The sequence below is a fragment of the Orbicella franksi genome, chromosome 10, assembly GCF_964199315.1.
Source record: "Orbicella franksi chromosome 10, jaOrbFran1.1, whole genome shotgun sequence".
Classification (NCBI taxonomy): domain Eukaryota; kingdom Metazoa; phylum Cnidaria; class Anthozoa; order Scleractinia; family Merulinidae; genus Orbicella; species Orbicella franksi.
In genome coordinates this window covers 17,863,942-17,885,220 of record NC_138154.1, presented here as the reverse complement: position 1 = coordinate 17,885,220, position 21,279 = coordinate 17,863,942, and the positions used below count along the sequence as shown (strand labels likewise).

Here is a 21,279-nt window from a genome sequence, read left to right as displayed (position 1 = left end):
CATGGGCGTGGTATCGGCCGATACACATGACCGACTTCCGCTTGGCGCCCCGCCGCCCTACCCACTGGTAGAGGGTAGACTGGTGTTTTGTGGGCTCTCATTCCCGTTCCCGGACTTTCATCTTTCCGCAACTTATTCTAGCCTGGGGCGTTTGGGAGTGACTTCTCCCAGTGGGGATATATTGTATCAATGTTACGTCCCTTTTGCTGCCATCTCTGTCATAAAATTACTGCCAAATACGTCCCAGTGTTAGGCAAATACTCAGTGATTTTATCGATTTGACCAGCAACTATAAAGTCTCTGATATAGACATCAGAAGCTAATACGAAATACAAGCAACTCTTTCCTTTTCACTCATCTTCTTAGGTAACTTTTAATCAACTAGCTACCAATATTAAGGTAGACGAGCGGAGAGAAGCTATTTCGTCACCGGCCGAGTGGACGTCTGAAGAAGCTTAACCAAAGCCTGTTTATTTGGTAATCTAATGATATTATTTACCTGTTTGTTTGTTCTTTTTTTTATTTTTATTTACAGGGAAGTTTCCTATGTGGCCCATGTCATCCCGGATTCATAGGTGATGGCTACACAGGCTGTCATCCTGGTGACCTCTGCACCAATGGTTCCCATACTTGCCACGAAAATGCACAGTGCGCCCAAACTGGTGCGGGAAGATTCAAATGCAGGGTATGACAGCGTAAATGGTTTACTTTTACTTGTCCTTTGCTGATTGCCTTCTAATAACATAAAATGACATTCACTTCATGGTATTTCTTGTTTCTTCAACTAAGGACAATTTTTGTGCCCGCTTTTTTTTACATGCAAGAAACAAATGTTGGTTCTCTTGCCGTTTACTATAAATTGTTCCGCATTGAAAGATATCATAGCTTGAGACTCTCTGTTTTATTGTGTATGTCACTTTAACTTTCATACAGATAGATATTGGAGTTGAAATATTTCCGGTTCTTCTACAAGTCAGCTCCATACGATCAAGTAACGAAAATAGTCTTTATATTAGAGTGAGATGTTGATTAGTGTTTCAAAAGCATGTCAGAATGGGAAAAAGATAGGATTTGAACCTATGTCCTCCAGCATGCCGTTCGAACGCTCTAACCACTAAGTCTCCGCCCACACTACGCCGTAGAAATTTGAAAACGGCGTTTTTACTCTAAAAAAAAAACGCATGAAATGTTTTCCGTCCACACTACGCCAGAGAAATTTGACAACGCAACAATCAACTTTCATTTCGGATTCGTGTTTGAAGAAAACTCGGTCAGGGAAATCACGTGATTATCGTGACGTCATCGTTTTCGGAAAGCTCCGTTTTCAAAATGTTTTCTGTCCACACTGAAACGCAAAGCTGGCGTTTTCAAACTTGTCCGGTTTGAAGAGCGTTTACGAAAAGCTCCGTTTTCGTGACGGATTAGTGTGGACCGTAGGCCTAAACGCAGAAATAAAGCTGTGTTTTCAAAATTTCTCAGGTGCAGTGTGTGCAGTGTGGACGGGGCCTGAACTACGGAGAGTTCGTGAAGAGTTTGACATCTCCTCGTCATTCAACCGAGTTTCACATTTACCATTATTTCACGCGTCAATCTTTTTTTTTTTTTTTGTCAGTGTAAAGATGGGTATGGCGGTGATGGAGAAGAATGTGAGATTGATCCTGATCTCGATGGAATTCCTTCTTTTGGGTTGAGTTGCACTTTGCCAAACTGCTACAAGGTGAGGAACATCTTTTGCACAATGAAATGGTTACTGTAGGGGCGACAACAAATTAGTGAGCTGAACGAAACGATCACAGGCTTTATATACGAAAATATAGCATCGCAGCATATCTGATCGGTTTTCCCACAGTACACTTTATAACTTTTATTGTGTTTCATTCAATATTTGATCTTGACAAAATTACGTGCAGCCCAATGTATAGCTGGTTTTCACATGACGTCACTAAAATTCGAACTACAAAACTATTGATCTTCCTGAGATTTTATTTTAATGATGTATAAGAACAGCTTAAAACTACTATTCATACAAATTTTCGCTCCGAATGGGTTCTTGGTTTATTTTGTGATACACTACGCTTGAATTTCTAAGCTTTTGCGTGACGCGGCATTTACATCACGGCCTAGAGAGCTGTCATAATGGTTAAAAAAGTGACTTATCTCGGGGAACTTGGCTATCCTAACATTTCATGTCTCAGAAAAAGTATTATTTTAATGTTTTAGAGTTCCTCGAGGGATAAATTCCCGCTTTTTTAGCAAAACTCAGTGACAGATGTTTCTGTTGGTTTCCGGCCGCCATGTTGGTGCCCATACGGATGGGCACCAGCATGGCGTCTCCATACAAATCTCTATAAATTTGGGGAAAAAATTTCTCCGCACATCTCGCATAAGAAAAATTGCTGTGAACAGAATTTTGGCGAGAGTCTTTGCATATTTACCTTCTTTCATTTCCCAGATTCTGGACTTTATCTATTGACCGGTTTTGATTTTTATTTTGATCTATTTTGAATTGCGTGACACTGAAAACCAGCAATTGGCCAGTTGCTTGAATTGAACGAATTGAAACAGAACGTTCAGCGAGATATAAGTACTTGCTCTCCTCTGCCATGAGGTAATTTGTGGTATGTACCTTGCAGGATAACTGTCCAAGTGTGCCTAACACGGGTCAGGAAGATAATGATGGTGACACAGACGGAGACGCGTGTGACGAGGATGACGATAATGATTTGATAGTTGATAAATTGGTGAGTGTTATCTATTTATCTCGATTTCCCTGTCATTAAATCCTTATTATCACTCTACATGTAAGCGTGTTAGTCAAATACCTAGTGCGCTGGTCTCCGGATTGAAGGTACAGATTTGAACCGAAATTTTTGAGTTGTGTTTCTTGGCAAGACACTTTATTCTCAGTGGTTCGCTCCGCGCAGGAGTATAAATGGGCACCAGGGAATTTAATGCAGGGGGAGGGAAGAGAGAGAGAACAGAAACGCCACGATGGTCAAGCATCCCAACCAGGGAGATGCTGCTAAGGTTGTTTCATGTCACGGAAACTGGAAATAAGCGTTGAGACTGAATATCGTGATTTCTGTTTGTTGTCGAGTGGATAGGTTCGTACAGAAAATGGCAGTTTGCAAATTTTTGAGCCGAGTTATGAATATCTTTACTGCTGTCCCCCTCCCCTTTCTTTCCCTGAACGAAGAAAACGAAAAAGTGCAGGACTTATTTTCAGAAGGTTCCAGTGCATCCAATTTAGAACTCTCTCGTACCAATTATCTATGAGGCTCGATAACCAGCCGCTGTTCGCGAAAGAAGCCCGCAGTCCTCCTTTCTCGGTCTGAAAAAAGACCGTACTCGAGAGAGAGGCGGAAATGGAGCTTAACTGTGCATTCTTTTGTTTGGTTCCTTGTGACAAACAATCCAGCACCGCACGCAGAAGCATGTTTTTTTCTTTTTATTATCCCTGACAACGTTATGTACACTTTTAACTGCAATTAGTTTTTTTTTCCTGTCTATTTGTATCTCATGAGGAGTGTCTGTATGTATTTTGTGTTATTTTGGGAAAAACATGTTGCTAAAATAGATGAATTCCACTCAATTCTGATCATGTGATGATTCATTTAGGAGGTTACAATTGTTCTGTTTGCGCATGCTCCCATGTAATCAGTTGCGTGTGGCAAATTGCACAGTTGCAACCTCGCAAATGAATCATGACGTGCTCTAAATTGGGTAGCAACAAGAATGTAAACACCTTGCCGGATCCGTCTATTGCTCAAGCGATTTTTAATTCGTCTCTTTGTCTTCAGGACAACTGTCAGTTCGTGAAGAATCTGAATCAGTCCGACTCGGATGGAGATGGAGTGGGTGATGCATGTGACAATTGTGTCAATGCGCAAAATTCTGATCAACTGGACAGTGACGGAGACGGTATTGGGGATAAATGCGAATCTGGGGATCCTGACAACGATGGTAAATGCCATGCGCGAAATCAGAAACGGACAATTTGACTTGTTTCGAGATTCTTGCAACGCGCCATGAGGACTTGATTATTATTGACGCAAAACGGTCGTTTTCCTTTGTCCTAAAGCAATTGTTGTAAACAAACCTGAATGTCTACCTTTCGCCTGTAGGTGTTTCTGCTAACGATACCTGTCCAACAGTGAGCAATGCTAACCAAACTGATTCTGATAGTGACGGTGTAGGGGATGTTTGTGACAACTGCCCTGCGGATTCTAACAACGATCAGGTAAGCGGCTAGTATGATATGACTAAATAACTGATCGAGACGAACACAAGACAAATGTTACCATGACAAATTGCTAAATGTCGCAACTGTGGGATTTCAAATTTATAATATCATTGTGATTCTTTTATCGTTTAATAAACCTTAAAACACCTTTATGCAGCTCATGAGAAAACAGACATTTCTGTGTTCTGTTTATGTCCGTTTGTTTGTTTGTCTGTTTGTTTCTTTGTTTGTTTGTCTGTTCGTTTGTTTGTTTTTTCGCATGCCAAATTTTGCCTTTTGCCTATTTTTCCCGCGCTCTAGGAACCTGGAACAAGCTAACTTCAATTCTCACATTTCTTACTATTTATTCACTGATGAAGTGAATTTTGAAAACTGTTTAATCTTTCCTGCAGAGCGATACCTATCAAAGTGGATACGGCGATGTTTGTTCCGGGGCAGGGAAAGACAAGTGAGTTCTGTAGTTTATCATCTTAACTTCGATGGAGCGAGCCGTGTACTATTTTGGTTCGCTAGCTGCATCTACAGATACGAAGAGTTTTGTTGTTCAAAACATAACGGAGATTAGCTGGTTCTTAAATGCGTTACACGTTTTGTCTTTATCGGAAGGTTTTTGGTCTTGTATTGTTCATAGGGATGGTGATGGTGTACCAGATGGTTTTGACAACTGTGTTGATCTCCCAAATGGCGAACAAGCAGATGTTGATAACGATACAATAGGTATGAAAATTTTAACAGTTAAAGACATACTTTTTTGTCACGAGAGCAAGGTTGCTATTCTTTTTCAGAAAGCAAACCGCGTGAATGGCTAACTTTGCGCCTGTCAAACTTTAATGTACAAATTGTGAGCACTAAAACCCTTTCTGTAACTATTCTTGTGTATACCCGTTTATTACAGGAATGAATCTTACACTTGTATGCCTTTGAACGTGATTAGAGTTCGCTCGCTCAGTTGGTCGAGAAAACCTTCGCGTATGCATCGCTTTCTCGTAAATGAGTACTATGAGCTTTGTCCGGGGATAATTAGCTGCAGTCGTCCGTGGAACGAGGAAAATTGCGTGACAAGCCCAAAGAGCGTCTGCGCTGCGTATGAAGCTACATTCTTTCCAGCTTCGATTTAACTTCGTCTTTGGTGCCTTTTTGTAGGAGATGCCTGTGACGACGATCAAGACGGTGACGGCATTTCTAATCGTGATGATAATTGCCGGTTGGTCAGCAACCCTGGTCAAGAACACGTCAACTTAGCTTACGACGCTAAAGGTCCTTATCTTTTTATTTTTAAATAAAAATTTTATTTGCCCCATTCAGAGGATACTCCGAGATTTTAAGATTCTAAGTTCGACGCTGTTTTTTTGTTTTTTCTTCTTCAAAAAATGCTTGTTTAAGAGGTCATGTCGCTATAAACCGGTCAGAACCCGAGGCCATGACATGGCAGCAGGGGCGGCAAAGACCATGACAACCAAATCACAATTGCTTTTGATTTGCGGTTTACTCAATAGACATCGGCCAAAAGTAACACTTCCTGTTGGTTAAAAACAGTTCATGGCATGAGTCAAGACCCAATTCAAAAGCCTAGCGAATCTGACACCAAAGCAGACACGAAATGGCTCTCGGAAATCGCTACAAATTTCACTAGTTGGCTATGAAACCCGAAAAGAGAAGACCTCTGCATTAATTGCAAGTGAAAGCTAATAAATAGTAAATATTAATGTTCTTAACCCATAACCCTTACTATAATTATATATAGACAAACAGCACAACCAGAACTTTTGTGGGGAAAAGGGGTAAGGGATGAAGCACTCCAATGAAGAATTCTAGGTCACTTTTTCCTAGGGGTGTAAGGATCGCCCTGGGGGTGATAATCCCCCAGGGTACTCAGTACGAGGAGGTAATCCTCAAGAGGGGGTGATAATCCCCCAAGGGTACTGAGTGAGAGGTGATCATGCTCTCTAGGGGCTGGTAATCCCCCAGGATACTGATACTCAGAGAGAGGTGATAATCCTCTCTAGGGGGTAATAATCCCCCAGGGTATGGAGACTTGATAATCTTCTCTAGGAGTCGAATCCCCCGGGTTAAGGAATAATAAGAGTCTATGGGGTAAAGGGTGACCTCTATGGGAGCACTTCATCCCCACGAAATACACAAAAGGTGTATTCCCCATAGACGATAAAAACAGTACATTCATGTACACGTTACAAATAAAATCAAATCTCAAAACTTTGTTGCTTAGAAATATATGCAGCTACTTCAACCGTTTGAGCGCCAATGGGACCAACATCTAATGTCTCCTCACATATACATGATTGGAGTGAATCCATAACTTGTGGGTAGAAATAGTAGGTAAAATTAAAATAAAATAAAAATAAAAATGCTGGAGGCCAGAGAGGAGAAAATGCGTGTTGATATTGGAGCACAAAGGGCTTAACTACAATGTAAATACATCTATTTTGTTTTTAAATTCTCCCATTAAGGACTTTGTAACTGACTGGGCTAAAGATGTGTTTTACTAGCGAGGGTTTTTGAAACGTCAGATAAAATAGAATGAGCAACTCTTACGTACCGCTCGTAACAGTCTGATGACCACCTACCCATTGTTTTAATTAGCCATGCGGGGAACCCAGCTGATGCTGCTGTTGTGGCAGCCCCAATTCTATAATTATGCGCAGCGTAATGGGAAGAATTGAAACCTGACCGGGACAATAGGTCCCTCGTTTCTGACACTAGGGTTGTTTTAGTCAGGGCTTTGCCCGAGGAGTATATGAACAAAGGCCCGGAGGAGGTGTCTCTTGCAGGTATTTTTGCATGACCAAAATTGGACAGAGGGGTAGGCCAGTTTTCCCTATAGTGATGGTGTGACCAGAGCGGAATGGGTCTGTTTTGGAGGCTTTGATGCTCAATTTCATAAAGTCAGGATTGCCCTGGTGAGGGATGAACCGAACATCCCTTGGAGCAAGGTGAATCTCAGGTGAAAATTTTGAGTTGCATGTGAGTTCACCCAATCTCAGAAAACCAAAAAAGACTAATGTCATAGCAGCCCAGACCATGAGTGAATCAAAATGTTTGGTGTAGGGAACTGCTAAGAGAGCATAATTAGGTAATAAGTACAGTTAGCATAATTAGCAAAATTAGCATAATTAGATTTATTCTCTCTCCTGAGGTGTATGGTTAGACATTAACTATAATTTATATTTTGGTATAAATTGACTGACATCGGCCAAAAGCAACACTTCCTGTTCGTTAAAAACAGTTCATGGCATGAGTCGAGACCCAATTCAAAAGCCTAGCGAATCTGACACCAAAGCAGACACGAAATGGCTCTCGGAAATCGCTACAAATTTCACTAGTTGCCTATGAAACCCGGAAAGAGACGACCTCTGCATTAATTGCACGTGAAAGCTAATAAAGACATGATTAACATTTGATGTTGTGTTTTATTCTCCCTGCAGCACAAGCTGTCGGTGATGTGTGTGTCGATGACTTTGACGGCGATGGTGTGAAGGATAATGATGACCAATGTCCATATGTGGAGCATACGAGTAAAACAAACTTTACAGACCACTTCACAGTTGATTTGTATCCCGGACACAGCGATCAGCTGCCTGTCTGGAGGGTCGCTGTAAAGGTATCTCTTGCTCGGTCTCGCCACAATAAGCCATTTTCGAGTTGCTCTTACCTCTGTTTCAAAACGAGTGTTGGTGCACACCCTTTCATACTGAAATGAGTTTTTTTTTTTCTTGCATGTTAAGTGTCCTTCAAATCAAACTCGCCTCCATATGAAGTGAGGACTCGTTTTGAATTAGAGGTAAAAAGAAACTCGGAAATGGCTTATTACATTCGATGTGCTTGTGTGAAGTCTCTGAGAGCTTTTGTGATATCGTGGACTTCCTTAAGCCTCAGATACCTTGAGTTATCATATAGTGATAAAACCGACAGTGCTTAACATTGGACAGTGTCTTGCTCAAGGAAACACCGTGGCCCAGGCTTGGCTCGAAGTGCGACCGCTCAGTCCGGAAGCCGAGGCACTAAAGTTATGCCTCGCTCAAATTGAAAAGAGAGCAAAGGTGCTGGGTACTGGCTAATTGTTATGGCAGCCTGACAGAATGCTGAGGAGTACCCTGTGATGGACAAGCATCCCAGTCAGGGGGAGCCACTAGCCACTAGGCTAAGAAGCCTTTTCTTTTCAGTGTTACTTTTCAGGAATAGTAAATGTAGAAATGGCATTAACTCGGAAAAAAAATCCGAGTTCCACGAAGCTTTTAATGATCGCGCCCTGATTTTTCTTTGTTAATAGAGCGGTATCAGAAACAGCGTTTTTTCTCTCCTCAGGGTATTGATGTCGAAGAAATAACCAACACCGCATCTAGGCGCCCTTCTATGCTGATCGGTTAGTATATTTACGAGTAATTATTTCAAAGTGAATTTTGCTGCATGTGTGTCCAGGTTCACAAATGGGAAAATAGAGAAGGGAAAACATCGTAGCCTAAACATTTTCTCATGGATTTTGTCTTCGATTGTCCATTTCGTAACTCTTTCAAAAATTCGTGGGGCTACTCTTGTTAAGATACTTTCGTAACACTAAACCCTCTGGTTCATAAAGGTGATGTTGCTCGAGCAAATTTTTAACGCCGATTTTTAACCTACGTTACGCGAGACAGCTTTTAACGCAGCGTTATTTTGGCTACGGTATGTCACTCGAAACAATTTCTAACGCAACACTGTAATTTCGGGCTAAAATTTTGCAAGTTTTTTAATCGCTTTCGAAAACCTGCAGGAAGTTGCCGCAACAAAACTTTACGTTAAAAGTCGCCCTGTGCGCCATGTTACACGATATCGATTTTCAACGCAAGAATGTTGCGTTAAAAATGAGCGTTAAAAACGGGCTCTTGTAACATCACCTTTAAACAAATGTGCTGATTATCTTGCATGTGCCAGGAACACCCAGATACGGTCCTGTAGACTACTCTGGAGTACTTTATATCCAGGGAAGAGACGCCACAGACTACGTTGGCGTGGTGTTTGGCTATCAATCAAACCGCAAGTTTTATGTGGTGATGTGGAGAAGAGAAAACAGCAACTTCCAGGAGTTGAATGATCGGGCAGCAATTAAAGGCCTTCAGCTGAAGGTGCGTTCATTGCTAGGCAACAATGTAGTGAAAGACTTAGCTGCTTATAAATTTGAAGTCAACCAACGCAGAGAGCTTGAAGTGCTGATGTTTCGAACCTAACTTGTTTTTAAGATTCAAAACATCGAAGTCTTTCACTTGCTCCACATCGCAACACAACAGTTGCTATATAGACTAATCATTTTGCCTACCTTGGTTATACTTTCAGTCATTCCCATATGTTCGTCAATGATCTGTTGGTTTAAGTCCACTTAAGGACGTTCACGCTAATTGTTTCTGCACATCCTTACTGCGCACGCAAATTCACACGCCACGTAGTGCATGAGAACGCGCTAAGTAAAAAAATGAACAATGATAGGGCGGTTGGCCATTGCTATAGCTTTGCCTGGATTTAACGATCTTAGACGTTCGGTGACCCCTGTTTTACTATGCAGAAACAGATTTTATTCACAGTTATCTCCACATTGTCCAAAAATGAACAAAAAATCAATGTGGGAAGTTAAAAACATTTCAAGATTTCTGTCCACGGGACATCTAATCCTGCTATCCTGCGGCTGCTAGGCGCGTGAAACTATGGTCGCTAAATGCGAACTTGTTCTTTAAGGAACCCCACCAGTTGACTAGATTCAGTTAATAGGTCCACTTAAACAATATTTGGCAGAGGACATTTCACTTCAAAGATCTAATTGCAATATTTTTGGGCTTACAGACACTCTGGCCTTATTCGCTGACGGGTATTCTTCCGGGCATGTTCTCTCCAAAACGAAGTCGGTGACCCCCCGTTTTTTTACATTTCTGACATGACTAACTCAACATCTTACAGTGGTAAACGTCTCTGAAAAAAATCAATGTTGGAAAATTTCCGCGCGAACGTCCTTAACTAAACATTTTAAACATCATATGGTAAAAGCAACACCAAACGAAAGCACTGCGTGATACACCTTTTTTTATGGTCACACACTAAGGTGCTATCGACACACTCAAAGTCCGAAACCACTTTGTGGACGGTACTACGTGAAAGTACTGCTCAATCATTTTTTTTTTTTCTGATTTCCACTATTTTCCGTTTTCTACTGGTTTGAACCATTTAGTCAGAGGCTAGAAAGTAGAGAACGAACTGTAAAGCATGCTTTGGATTGCTGTGAACAACCCAAGCTTTTCTTCTTACATTGCATTGACTAGGGTTTTGTTCGCTTTCTTTACATAGCTTGTCGATTCCAACACGGGACCTGGGTCCACCTTAGCCCAAGCACTGTGGCACTCTGGGGACACAACCAACGAGGTCAGTAATTCGCTTTTATCCCTGAGGGGAAATGCAAACATTTGCGAACCTTACTAATGTAAGCATTTTTATTTTTTCTAGGTTAAGCTCTTGTGGCAGGATCCCAATATGGAGGGATGGAACTATCACACTCCTTACGCATTTCATGTCACTCACAGACCTTCCATAGGACTTATCAGGTATCAAATAACAGTCATAATCCCTGTTAGTAGTACAGTGGGACGCCATCGATACGATTACTTTTGAGACGTAAAATTGTGTTCGTATAAAAGGGGTTCTTGAAATTAGAATATGACTGGACTAAGCATTTTCTGCTAGCCAGAAAGAGTATCTGTAATGACGACTTAGATTTACTGAAACAAACGTGAAAAATCAATCTAACTTTTTAAATTCAAGTTTTGACCGAAAGGTTGCACTTGCACAGTTCATGACATCATCTCGTTTTGTTTTCGTAACCTGGATTCCACCGCACTGATTGTATTTATTGACGAAAATGTTTGGAAATATCCACTTTATGGCTAAACTAGCTATGGAACTAACGGTGAAAATCCTAGTAAAGCCTCGCAGCCTCTGCATTAAGACATCCTACAGGCTATCGATGACATGTGATGGTCTTAGATAGGAAATTATCGCTCTTACCGTGGGGTAATTGGCAATCATTCGCGGCGAAATGTTGGGATACATAACAAAGTAACAACGATATTTAAATTGGAACCTCTAAAGGTAGCTTGTTCTTTGCATAACTGCTTTGTCAAAGGAAATGTAGCCCGTTTGCCTATTGGATCTGTGATAAAATAAATTGCATTATTTTGATGGCACCTGATAAAGATCTTGAAGTTGTCTTTTGAAATGTCACTGAAACACCTAATAACGGGAGAGGTGTCGTTAACCTCTTTGTGGCAGCACTTAAGCGTTTATACTTGAACAAATAGCTGGAGAAAAAGAGATTTTCAATCTCATCAAGCCAGTTCCTGTTGTTTGTCATTGTAGAGTGCAATTTAAACAAGGTGAGACAGTGTTAACTGATTCAGGTGACGTGTATGATACCACACTGACGGGAGGTCGGCTCGGCATGTTAGTGTTCGGACAGCAGGATGTTATCTGGTCAAGACTCGAGGCTAGATGCTTTGACAGGTCAGTTGGAATACTAGCATTGCCGCAGAAAAAAGCGTAAAAACGAAATTGAAAATAAGAGCTTGGTGGACCTCCAAAAACATTTGGTCGTAGCCAGTGCAACCGGCTGGAATAACTCTGTTTTGTTTTTGTGTCCTAACTTTGTTGAAAATCCTTCGTACCTCCATCAGTAAGGGGATTCAAATAGTACTGTTGATCAAATGTATTTGGTAAAGAGGCAGAATGGAATGAAAAGTGTACTATACCTTACTGCACATCCACTTGTCAAACTCATTTTAAAATAATTCATCAAAGTAAAACAAAGGAAATTAAGTTTGGATATCTGATCTTAATTAGCATAGTTTTTTTTTACGATGCTTCTTCGTTCTCTCTTGTTTATAGCTTCGATTGAGAAGATATATCAAACACTCAAGACAGTGTTTGATCAAAAATACTCGGTTACGCGTCTTATTTTCAAATATCTTCTTGGTGTTTGGATATGTGATCAAACTCGGTTTTTCGTGTTTGATATCATTACTTCCAGCATTCAGAGATATTTAAACTGGTTCAACCGTTCTCATCCCTTGCGGGTATGTTGTTCTCCGAACTGAAACACACTACGTACTTAACATCACCCCGTGAGGAAAAATTGACGATCTTCCAATGTATTCTTAGACTGTTTCTCCTCATGTAAATTACTTTTGTGTTTACATTAGAGCGAATCAAGCTTTGCAGTTTGACGGTGTTGATGATCACGTGTCACTGCCGTCAATTCACAATCTTGGTCTAACAGACAGGTACTGTATTAGCTTGCACCTTTCCTATCGTTGGGATATTTTGTTTTTCCATTCATTATGCATCGTTTACCAAGTTGTAGTTACATCCCTTGGTTTCTATGGTTAATTTAATTCCTCCACGTCTTGTGAATAGCCAACTTGTCTGCTTCAAACCAATGACGGTTGTTTAACAATGTTTCTCTTTATTTATTTAAGGGCCACTATGGAACCAGTACTTGAGTTTAGTTTACCCTATAAAGTGTCTTTATTAAAGTCGTACGTATTACACCACTGGCGTCAAAAGGACATTCGGAATATTCTTTTTATATTTAATTTACCTCAACTGCTATATAACCTAAGTGCCATCAATTTATCAAATATATAGGTCTTCTTGACAAATTCTAATTTTCGATACAACCTTGAAACGAATGTATGGTTCAACAATGTCGTAACTTTTCCTTGTTTTCCAGGAAGAACAGTTACATGAAGTTTTTCATCTTACCCTGAGGTACCCTCACCCTCCCCCCACCTCTCCCCTCACCCGGTATATCCTGTTATGTGCGATTTCCTACTGAACCTGTCAACTGATCTTAATTGTTAATTAGCTTCTAATCTGTTTATACCACATCTTAGTGCGGCATTTGAAACAAATGTAGTTGTTGCCAACAGTGTTGAATTTTCGTTGTAGTTTTACCATCAGCGCATGGGTTTGGATGGCAGCGGATTATCCCTATACTGTAATGCCTATTGTGTGCAGTCTTGATGCTACTTTGTGCTTGTACTTGAAAAACAGGTAGAGTATGATAATGGGTTTATGGGTTGATTGTCGGTTTTTAACATTACAAATTCGCTTGGCTCCGTCAATTTGGCTCTGCATGTGGGGTGCTGATTGTTCGTTAACCTCGGATTTAAGGAAATCTCCTTGGCCGAGGTGTCTGGTTGTTGGTAAATACAAATATGTTTCTGAAGGGCGCTTTTGTCTCTAAAGTGTAAATAACATTACAAATCTAATCGCCGCTGTGTTAAGTTGGAGGTCTAAAGCAACATACTTTATTGACTTGAATTTCAATGTTGTTTTATCATAGTAAATTTACAAAACATGGTTTGATGGATTCCAGATAAAATCTGCTTCTCGTTCCAAGCGGAACTTGTTTTTTTCCAAGTTTCTTTTCAACTTCAAAAGACTTGCGAACTTCTTAACAGATTTCGCAAACCACAAGATTTGTCGGAGTCTGTTGGACGTGAATCACACTCTATAACGGTGGGACATTTTACAACATTGCATAGAAATTTGGGAGAGCTTTTCAAGCTACGAATTTTCAACCAAAGATGCACACTAAACATGTTGCAATTTTTAACCTTGTTGGCTTTCAAGACAAATCCATGGTAACCTTGGATCGTCAGTTGCTGAAGGATCTGAAGTTATTGAACCTGAAGAATGGCATCACTTGGTCTACAGATATGACGCTCAAAGTAAGGATAAAGTTTGTTTGAAAGACAGACTGTCAGATGGACGAGGAAAGGAAATTAAAGGGGGGTGACAAACAGGCGACAGAGTAACCCTGGGAAGGACTGAAGAGAGGAGTAAGGAAGATCGGACGGACAGAGACTGAGACAGACAGACAGACTTACTGACGGACGGACGGACGAGTAAAGGGGCAAGGGTTGACAAACAGACGACAGAGCAAGAGAGGGAAGGGTTGAAGAAAGGCTGGTAAGGACGATTGGACGGACAGAGACTGACTGACGGACGGATGGACGGACGGACGGACGAGTAAAGGGGGGATGAATTGATAAACAGACTAAAGCAAAAAAGTAGAAGGAAGAGAGGAGCAAGGAAGATCGGACAGACAGACACAGTAGCTGACTGAGTGATTGACTGACAGACTGATTAACAGATGAGTGATGAAGGGAGAGATTGACAAAAAAGAAAAAAGGACGGAAGGAAGGAAAGACGGGAGGAGAGGAATGAGGTAGGTTGGACAGACTGAGATACGTCTGGATGGAGAAGTTGAGGAAAAAGGAATTTACAAACAAACTACGCCGTAAAGGAGGGAAGAGGAGAGATTGAAGGAAGTTGGGCAAAGGGATGGACGGACGGACGGACGGACGGACAGACAGACAGACAGACGTATAAACTGACTAACGAAATAAGAATAAACTGTTTTGTTTCTTACACGATGAAATATCCCTTGATGGTCTGTCCCATTTATCAATTTCAGCTTACGAACTGGAACTTTTTGTCGACGGGTCATCCGTTGGATCACAGAGCAGCGTTTTGCCACACACTTGGGTATGTTATTCCGTGTTGTTTTGTTTTACTTTGAAAGCGTGAAAGCGTAAAAGCGTTCCGTTAAAACAAATCATAAATTAATGAATTATGATTGTATTGTCTCAATAGTTTGTAGCAACACTAGAAGAGCATCACCAGGCTAAACGATCGTAACATTTCAACGTAACATATCGCAACATTGTTGGGCGCAACATGTTGCGCGCGTTTGGCCACCCTGTTGCGACGTGTTGCGACATGTTGGGTGTTGCTGGCTCAAATTTGACGCTTACGCGCCCAACAATGTTGCGATACGTTGTATTGAAATGTAGCGATCGTTTAGCCGGGGCTTTAAACTTTGTGACAGGTGTTTGTTAGGTTTCTTTCTTTTCAAACAAGTCCCTTATGGGAAACCCAACACACAAATATAACTTACATTCACGAGCTTAGCATGAGTTCTGAGTCCTCCGGCGCACTTTAAAGCTCTGGCCAAACGGACTCGCAAGTCGTCGCAAGTAGCCTTAAGTTGAACTTGCGTAGATACCTGCGTTGGGTGGCCAAACGGACTCGCAAGTTTCCTCGCTAGTACATACAAACATTTCTAGGCAGACATATCCTGTACTTCATTGGGTAATAATAGCTTAATGGACGTCTCTCAACTTAGGTTGACTTGGGTTGGGTGGCCCAACAGTAAAATATTTGCGTCGACTTGCGTGTAAATTTGATCTCGACCAAAGTGAGAGCAAGTCAACGCAAGTCAACGCAAGTCAACGCAAGTCAACGCAAGGCCTGACCAAACGGAGTCGCACGTAGACCCAAGTTTTCAGCTTGCGTCTACTGGCGAGTCCGTTTGGCCAGGGCTTAAAAGTAAATTGAACTTCGTTGAGGAACGTTTCTTATTTCTGTTTCTTTCAGGCTCCAAGTGACCTTCTGTATGTGGGACGCGACAATGATAATTACATGAAGGGGACCGTGGATGACGTACGTTGTTTGTTTGTCTTTACTTGACTATCGTGCTAGGTTTTCTCAGCGCCCGTAAGAAGCATATCATAACGTTTACAGGGGATTATCATCAATGGCTAAGTTGATTTTAAAGCGGGAGCAAGCTTGACCTTGTGGATGATAAGGATAAAGGGCTCTCTTTCGAACTCGTAAACACTCTTAAGCATTCGTGAGTACCTGTAACTACTCGCGAGCTGTCGTGAGTTTTCATTAACATTCATAAGTACTCGTGAGCACTCATCCGTGCTCGGACGGCTCGTAAGATGACTCGTAAGCAGTCGTTAGCACTCATCGGCTCTCGTCAGTACTCGGAAGCTCCTGTCGGTGAACATCCAGTAGTATTCATAAACCTCCTCCTGAGCAATCTTATGCATCCAATAACACCTAAAAAGATCCAATAACACTTAATAAGAATTCTGGAGTGTTATCACTGTTCCTATTTTGAATGCCTTCGCAAATTCTCAACGAGATGTCGTGTTTTTCTTCTTTTTTTGGTCAAACCTTAGCAGGAAATGATTTTCTTCGTTCCTTTACAGTCCTCTCAAAAACCAACCGTTTCTGAACCGCCTGTAGATAAACAATAGCCTCCATTTGGCGCGAAAATAATTATGCTCGGATATTTTTCCTCGGACATTATCTGTTCCGAGAAGCGAACACTTTTCCGAGAGCGAAGATCCTTCAAATCTTTCTCGCAACACGCGCAGTTTTGAAAATTGGGGAATATTCGGTCACGTGACGTGTCTAGACCAATAGCGCGCGAGTGAAAATATTTGATGGATTATAATCTCGGATATTCCTCAGGTTTAGCTGGGGAATATTCGGTCACCTGACGTGTTTAGACCAATCGCGCGCGAGCGAAAATATTTGATGGATTATAATCTCGGATATTCCCCAGTTTTAGCTAGGGAACATTCGGTCACCTGACGTGTTTAGACCAATCGCGCGCGAGCGAAAATATTTGATGGATTATAATTAAATATATTCAACAGAAGTAAGCCTTGTTTTATATTTCCGACAGTTAACTCTATGGGGAGTGTTCGTGGAAGACTCTGAGATCGTCGACTACATGAAGACAGCGGGCTTGTTGAGACCCATCCACAAGGGCGTAGTCAGAGCACATTTCAATATGGATGACTCTACTGGTTCAGTCATCCTCGATCAAGCGGGTAATGATTACCATGGCAACCTGGTGGGCGGACCAAGCCTTGTGTCGGTATGCAACCTGACGTCGCTTGATTATGTTCCAGTATGATGATAGAGTTGCTTAGTTTTGTACGAGAGTACTGGAAATTATTGTACCCTAGTACCCCTTGTACCCTTCGTGGCTATTGGCTATGTAAAGGAAATTTGATCCCCCTGAGAAAAGGTTGTCTTTGAATCCGGAATCATTTGATCGGATTACTATCTTTTTAACCAATATAGATATGCGACCAGCTAGAATGGGCCGTGGTAATGTAGTTGGTGGATATGTATTTAAAAACTGTGATATAACGAGACTTCCGCGCAAAAAAAGCGGGAATCCGCTTCAAATCAAAGTAGAGACCATAAATTCATTGCGCACTAGTGCAAATGGGTTTCTCTCTCCATAATCACGTTTGTAACGTTTCGTTTTTTGTTTTCGTGTTTGTTTTGTTTTGTGCCACAGACCCTCGCTAATATTAACCATGACTCTTTTTTACAGAGTTAGGGACGCGGTGGCCACATGGTTAGTGCGCTCGTCTCCGGATCGAGCGGTCCAAGTTCGAGCCCTGGCCGGGGACATTGCGCTGTGTTCTTGGGAAAGGCACTTTACTCTCACAGTGCCTCTCTCCACCCAGGTGTATAAATGCGTTCCGGCGAACTTAATGCTGAGGGTAACCCTGGCTGCGATGGACTAGCGTCCCATCCAGGGGAGAGTAGATATACTCCTAGTCGCTTCGTGCTACAGAAACCGGGATAAGCTTCGGCCTGGTGAGCCACTTGGCTCGTATGCAGACTTTACCCCTTACCTTTACCTTTTTTACAGAGCTCTGTGGACAAGAATCGATTTGTGATCACTTTCCCAAACAACAGAAGGAGAAGAAGGAGTCTTACTGATTCGATGTCGCGACATAGCGAACTCTAGGCACAAGTTCTCCTTAGCTTGTTCATACCTTCACTTCATTGCTCCACATGAATTTCAATTTTTTTTATTTTTAGTCATGTAGCAGCATATATTTCATAGCCAGTTGTTATTCCTTTAGTTTACAGCAGCCTTTTGTATTTTTATTGTCGTTTTCACTGTAAGTTTAAAAACACGCATGTGCATTCACATACTCTGATGAAAACGCAATTTTTTTACTCAGAACTCTAATTTTTGTTTCAAGTATTTGCATCAGGTTTTCCTAACAGAAAGTATTTACATGATAGTATGTCTAACATAAAATTAAGACGATAACTGTACATGCTACGTGAAGTCATTACGTCTTGCCAGCCAATCACGGCATGCGCACTATAACCAGTAAGTTATAAAATGTCGTTGACGACGAGTGTTCTTTTTACATTAAGCTAATATTACAAAAGTATTTTGGTACGCTGTAAATAGGTATTGTGATAAACGTAGCGAGGGTTTAATGGAGTAGACAAAAATTGTAAAGGACAAAAAGGTGTGAGGGACGTTTAGTAAGTGCGGCAAGTCTCAACCGAAAAAGTGTTCAACCTGCACTTCAAAAGTACCTGACAGTGTCAAGAACTCGTAGCTCATCTCAGCAGCATAGTACCGTCACGGGTTCGTTTTCTATCATCCAATTAAATAACAAAGGGGGTACGCTGAAGGAAAATGATGCCTAGCAACCATGTTGACCTGGCACTGGTGACTCACGGAGACTTTTGTTATCTTTGCAAAAACAGGCTCTTACCAATTAGGCTTGATCTCTTCACCCTCTGACACTGTTGTGATTTGAATACCTTCCATTACACCAGCTTTGACCCTGAAGTTTGCTAAGAAAGGTCTTGAATGTCTAAAGTTGTGCGCGCTCTGTCGTTGTGGGAAGGCATTCCACTTTAAAATTCGGTAGTCCTCGTGTGTTTTTATTTATTAGGTGCATGTATTTATGCCAATGGCGGGTTCATTGATCAGTAGAAGATAACATTTGCTGAGTAAAATGTATTTTTTTTCTTCTTTATTGTTTTTTTCAGTATTATTATTATTACGAAGTTTTTCATCCTGATAATTACATTACCTATATGACACGGGTTAGAAAATCAGTATTTACGTCACCAAGATGGCTTAAATAACTATTTTCGTACAAATACTTAAGCAATTTAGGAATACGTAGCAATTAGCTTGGAATGACAACTGGGGCAATTCTAGGACTTGTATAGTTTGACTCTTGTACTGTTATAGCACCATTAAACATACGTTCTGCACGTCATTGATTGCTAGAGTCATGATGTTTACATTACATACAACAAGTACTTATGCCAGGCCACTTAGGCTTGTGATATTCATTGGAACAGTCTCTACCTCAATACCTTACGCAAAATGGGTACCGACGAATTTAATGTTGGCAGAGGGTAAACCTGTGATGGACTCGCATCCAACATTGAGGGGCAGTAGAAATACTCTTTGTCGCTTCATGCCTCTGAAACCGGAGATAAGCTCTGGCGAAGTGGAACACTTGGACGGGGAAGAACGTTCTTTTACCCTTTGGACTGCAACACATTCACAATTAGTTTCTCGAGATACACCAGCAATGCGCGAGTTAGCCGGGAAAGCGCAAAGTTACAGCCAGAATGCGAGGTAATAGACTCGGATTCCGGGATTAGACTTTGCACAGAGCGAAATCAAGTACAACATCCACCTCCACCCACGCGACGAAATCAACAGTCACCCCACAACTCCCCACCCCGCGCGCGCCTCCTTGTCTCTACACCTTGATCCCAATGTGATGTACACTTGTGTGTATGTATAAGCACAGTAGAAGGCGTGAACTGGCCTTGCTTATTCAGTTACAGTGGAGCCCTCTCTAACATGATATGGGAAAGGTTACCACGGGAGAGAGTTCAGTAAGAGATGATGGCTTTTGTGAACACCAAATCTCTACCAGTGTATTTCGGATTCCCACTTGTAGAACAGTTTTTAAGGTCATTCCCCAGTATTGCATTGCGCATCCTTACTGCGCATAATTTATGGCGTCATTAGCGCGCGTTCGTGCACGCGCACATTGAAAACATGGTGGATTTGCCTTGATATTGAGTTCTGTCAGTTGAAAAATGGCTATAGCTCATTAACGAGCTCGGGCACCCCAAATTTTTTTCCAGTCATTTTAATCAACAAATCATTAGCTTTGCGTGAGAAAAGACTAGTCTGATTTCTATTTCTGAAAATTGAAGAAATAAGGAAAATAGCAGCTGCACTGTGGTCTTTTCTATTTTGCAGTTTGATAGCCGTGGCAAGCAATTTGGTTCCAATATTTTAACAAGGATCCAGCTGTCTGTCAAAATCAAACTTAAAAAGTTTATTTGTGTCCGACAGAAGTATCGACTGTAGTTTGAGGCGTGTTTTTATGAGTCTGGGCTCACAAAGAGTTTACTTGGCATGTGTTCTTGTAATAAGCATTAAATAACGTCAAAATGGGACATTTTCAATGCCTCACTGCTCCTTAACGAGCATGGGCACCCACCTTTTTTATTTTATAATTAAAGTTCTCATGTGATAAATGTTCATTGGACAAAGTTTGAACAAAACATTTTGTGCAGTTTTATTTCAGGGAAATTACCTTAACTTTTTTAGCCTTACTGATGATTTTTCCCGTGATTAAGGTAAATTAGGTTTATGAAGGACGTGGAGAAGAGTGCAAATGGAGTGGAAATGGCGCACACCTAAAAGGCGAGTGTAGATTACAAGAAAATACAAGTGATAAATTGGGTATTCCATTTTATTAAAAACTGGATCATTAGATAATACAATTCAAGAGTTTTCATTGGCTTGGCAACGATGGTATATGAGCCATTATACGATGCTCTTTATGTTAGTTTTCTATATTCTGGGGGCGTTAATAAAACAATTATTCCACTCGCGCTTGTTGGATATGAGATGATGGATAGCCAACGTGCGCTCGTTGAATAATTTTTAAGTATGGCACAAGAAAGCTTTTCATGACATTTTATACCCTGCCATAAAAAATGCAGTGGTCAACACAATCTCTGCGACACAGGCGCAGTGCACGATGGGATGGTTGCGCGAGAACGGCAAAGATCTACAGAGCGTGCAAGAAATGGCACTGTTTTGCCGATTTTCCTGACAATGCTAAAAATTTCCAGCAATATCCACTTTATTTAGCACGCGCCAGCAAAGATTATTGCGACATTAAATTTTACCAGTTGGCGTGCGCGCCTGAAATTGAGCAAATAAAAACAGAGTTTATACTATCATGCGCTCCAGGACATAAATTTCAAGTTCTTGAGCTTTAAACCGTGTTCTATAAATTTATAAAAGGTTGCAACAAGCAATG

At 41.2% G+C, this 21,279-nt stretch overlaps 1 protein-coding gene across 1 annotated transcript in view; it reads left to right on the top strand.

Annotated features, from left to right (window-relative positions):
* Nucleotides 1-20,445, top strand: part of LOC145501856 (uncharacterized) — a 97,695-nt gene extending 77,250 nt beyond the window's left edge. Inside the window, exons 57-77 of the mRNA XM_081481242.1 lie at nt 536-685; nt 1,613-1,717; nt 2,634-2,741; nt 3,801-3,963; nt 4,125-4,240; nt 4,636-4,691; nt 4,875-4,960; nt 5,387-5,500; nt 7,687-7,862; nt 8,567-8,624; nt 9,173-9,363; nt 10,571-10,645; nt 10,727-10,824; nt 11,636-11,779; nt 12,475-12,555; nt 13,223-13,327; nt 13,910-14,007; nt 14,757-14,827; nt 15,719-15,784; nt 16,824-17,018; nt 17,811-20,445. Coding sequence (XP_081337368.1) covers nt 536-685; nt 1,613-1,717; nt 2,634-2,741; nt 3,801-3,963; nt 4,125-4,240; nt 4,636-4,691; nt 4,875-4,960; nt 5,387-5,500; nt 7,687-7,862; nt 8,567-8,624; nt 9,173-9,363; nt 10,571-10,645; nt 10,727-10,824; nt 11,636-11,779; nt 12,475-12,555; nt 13,223-13,327; nt 13,910-14,007; nt 14,757-14,827; nt 15,719-15,784; nt 16,824-17,018; nt 17,811-17,909 — 2,355 coding nt within the window. The 3' untranslated portion in view covers nt 17,910-20,445. The remainder of the gene's footprint in view (nt 1-535; nt 686-1,612; nt 1,718-2,633; nt 2,742-3,800; nt 3,964-4,124; nt 4,241-4,635; nt 4,692-4,874; nt 4,961-5,386; nt 5,501-7,686; nt 7,863-8,566; nt 8,625-9,172; nt 9,364-10,570; nt 10,646-10,726; nt 10,825-11,635; nt 11,780-12,474; nt 12,556-13,222; nt 13,328-13,909; nt 14,008-14,756; nt 14,828-15,718; nt 15,785-16,823; nt 17,019-17,810) is intronic.
* Nucleotides 20,446-21,279: the final 834 nt, after the last annotated feature.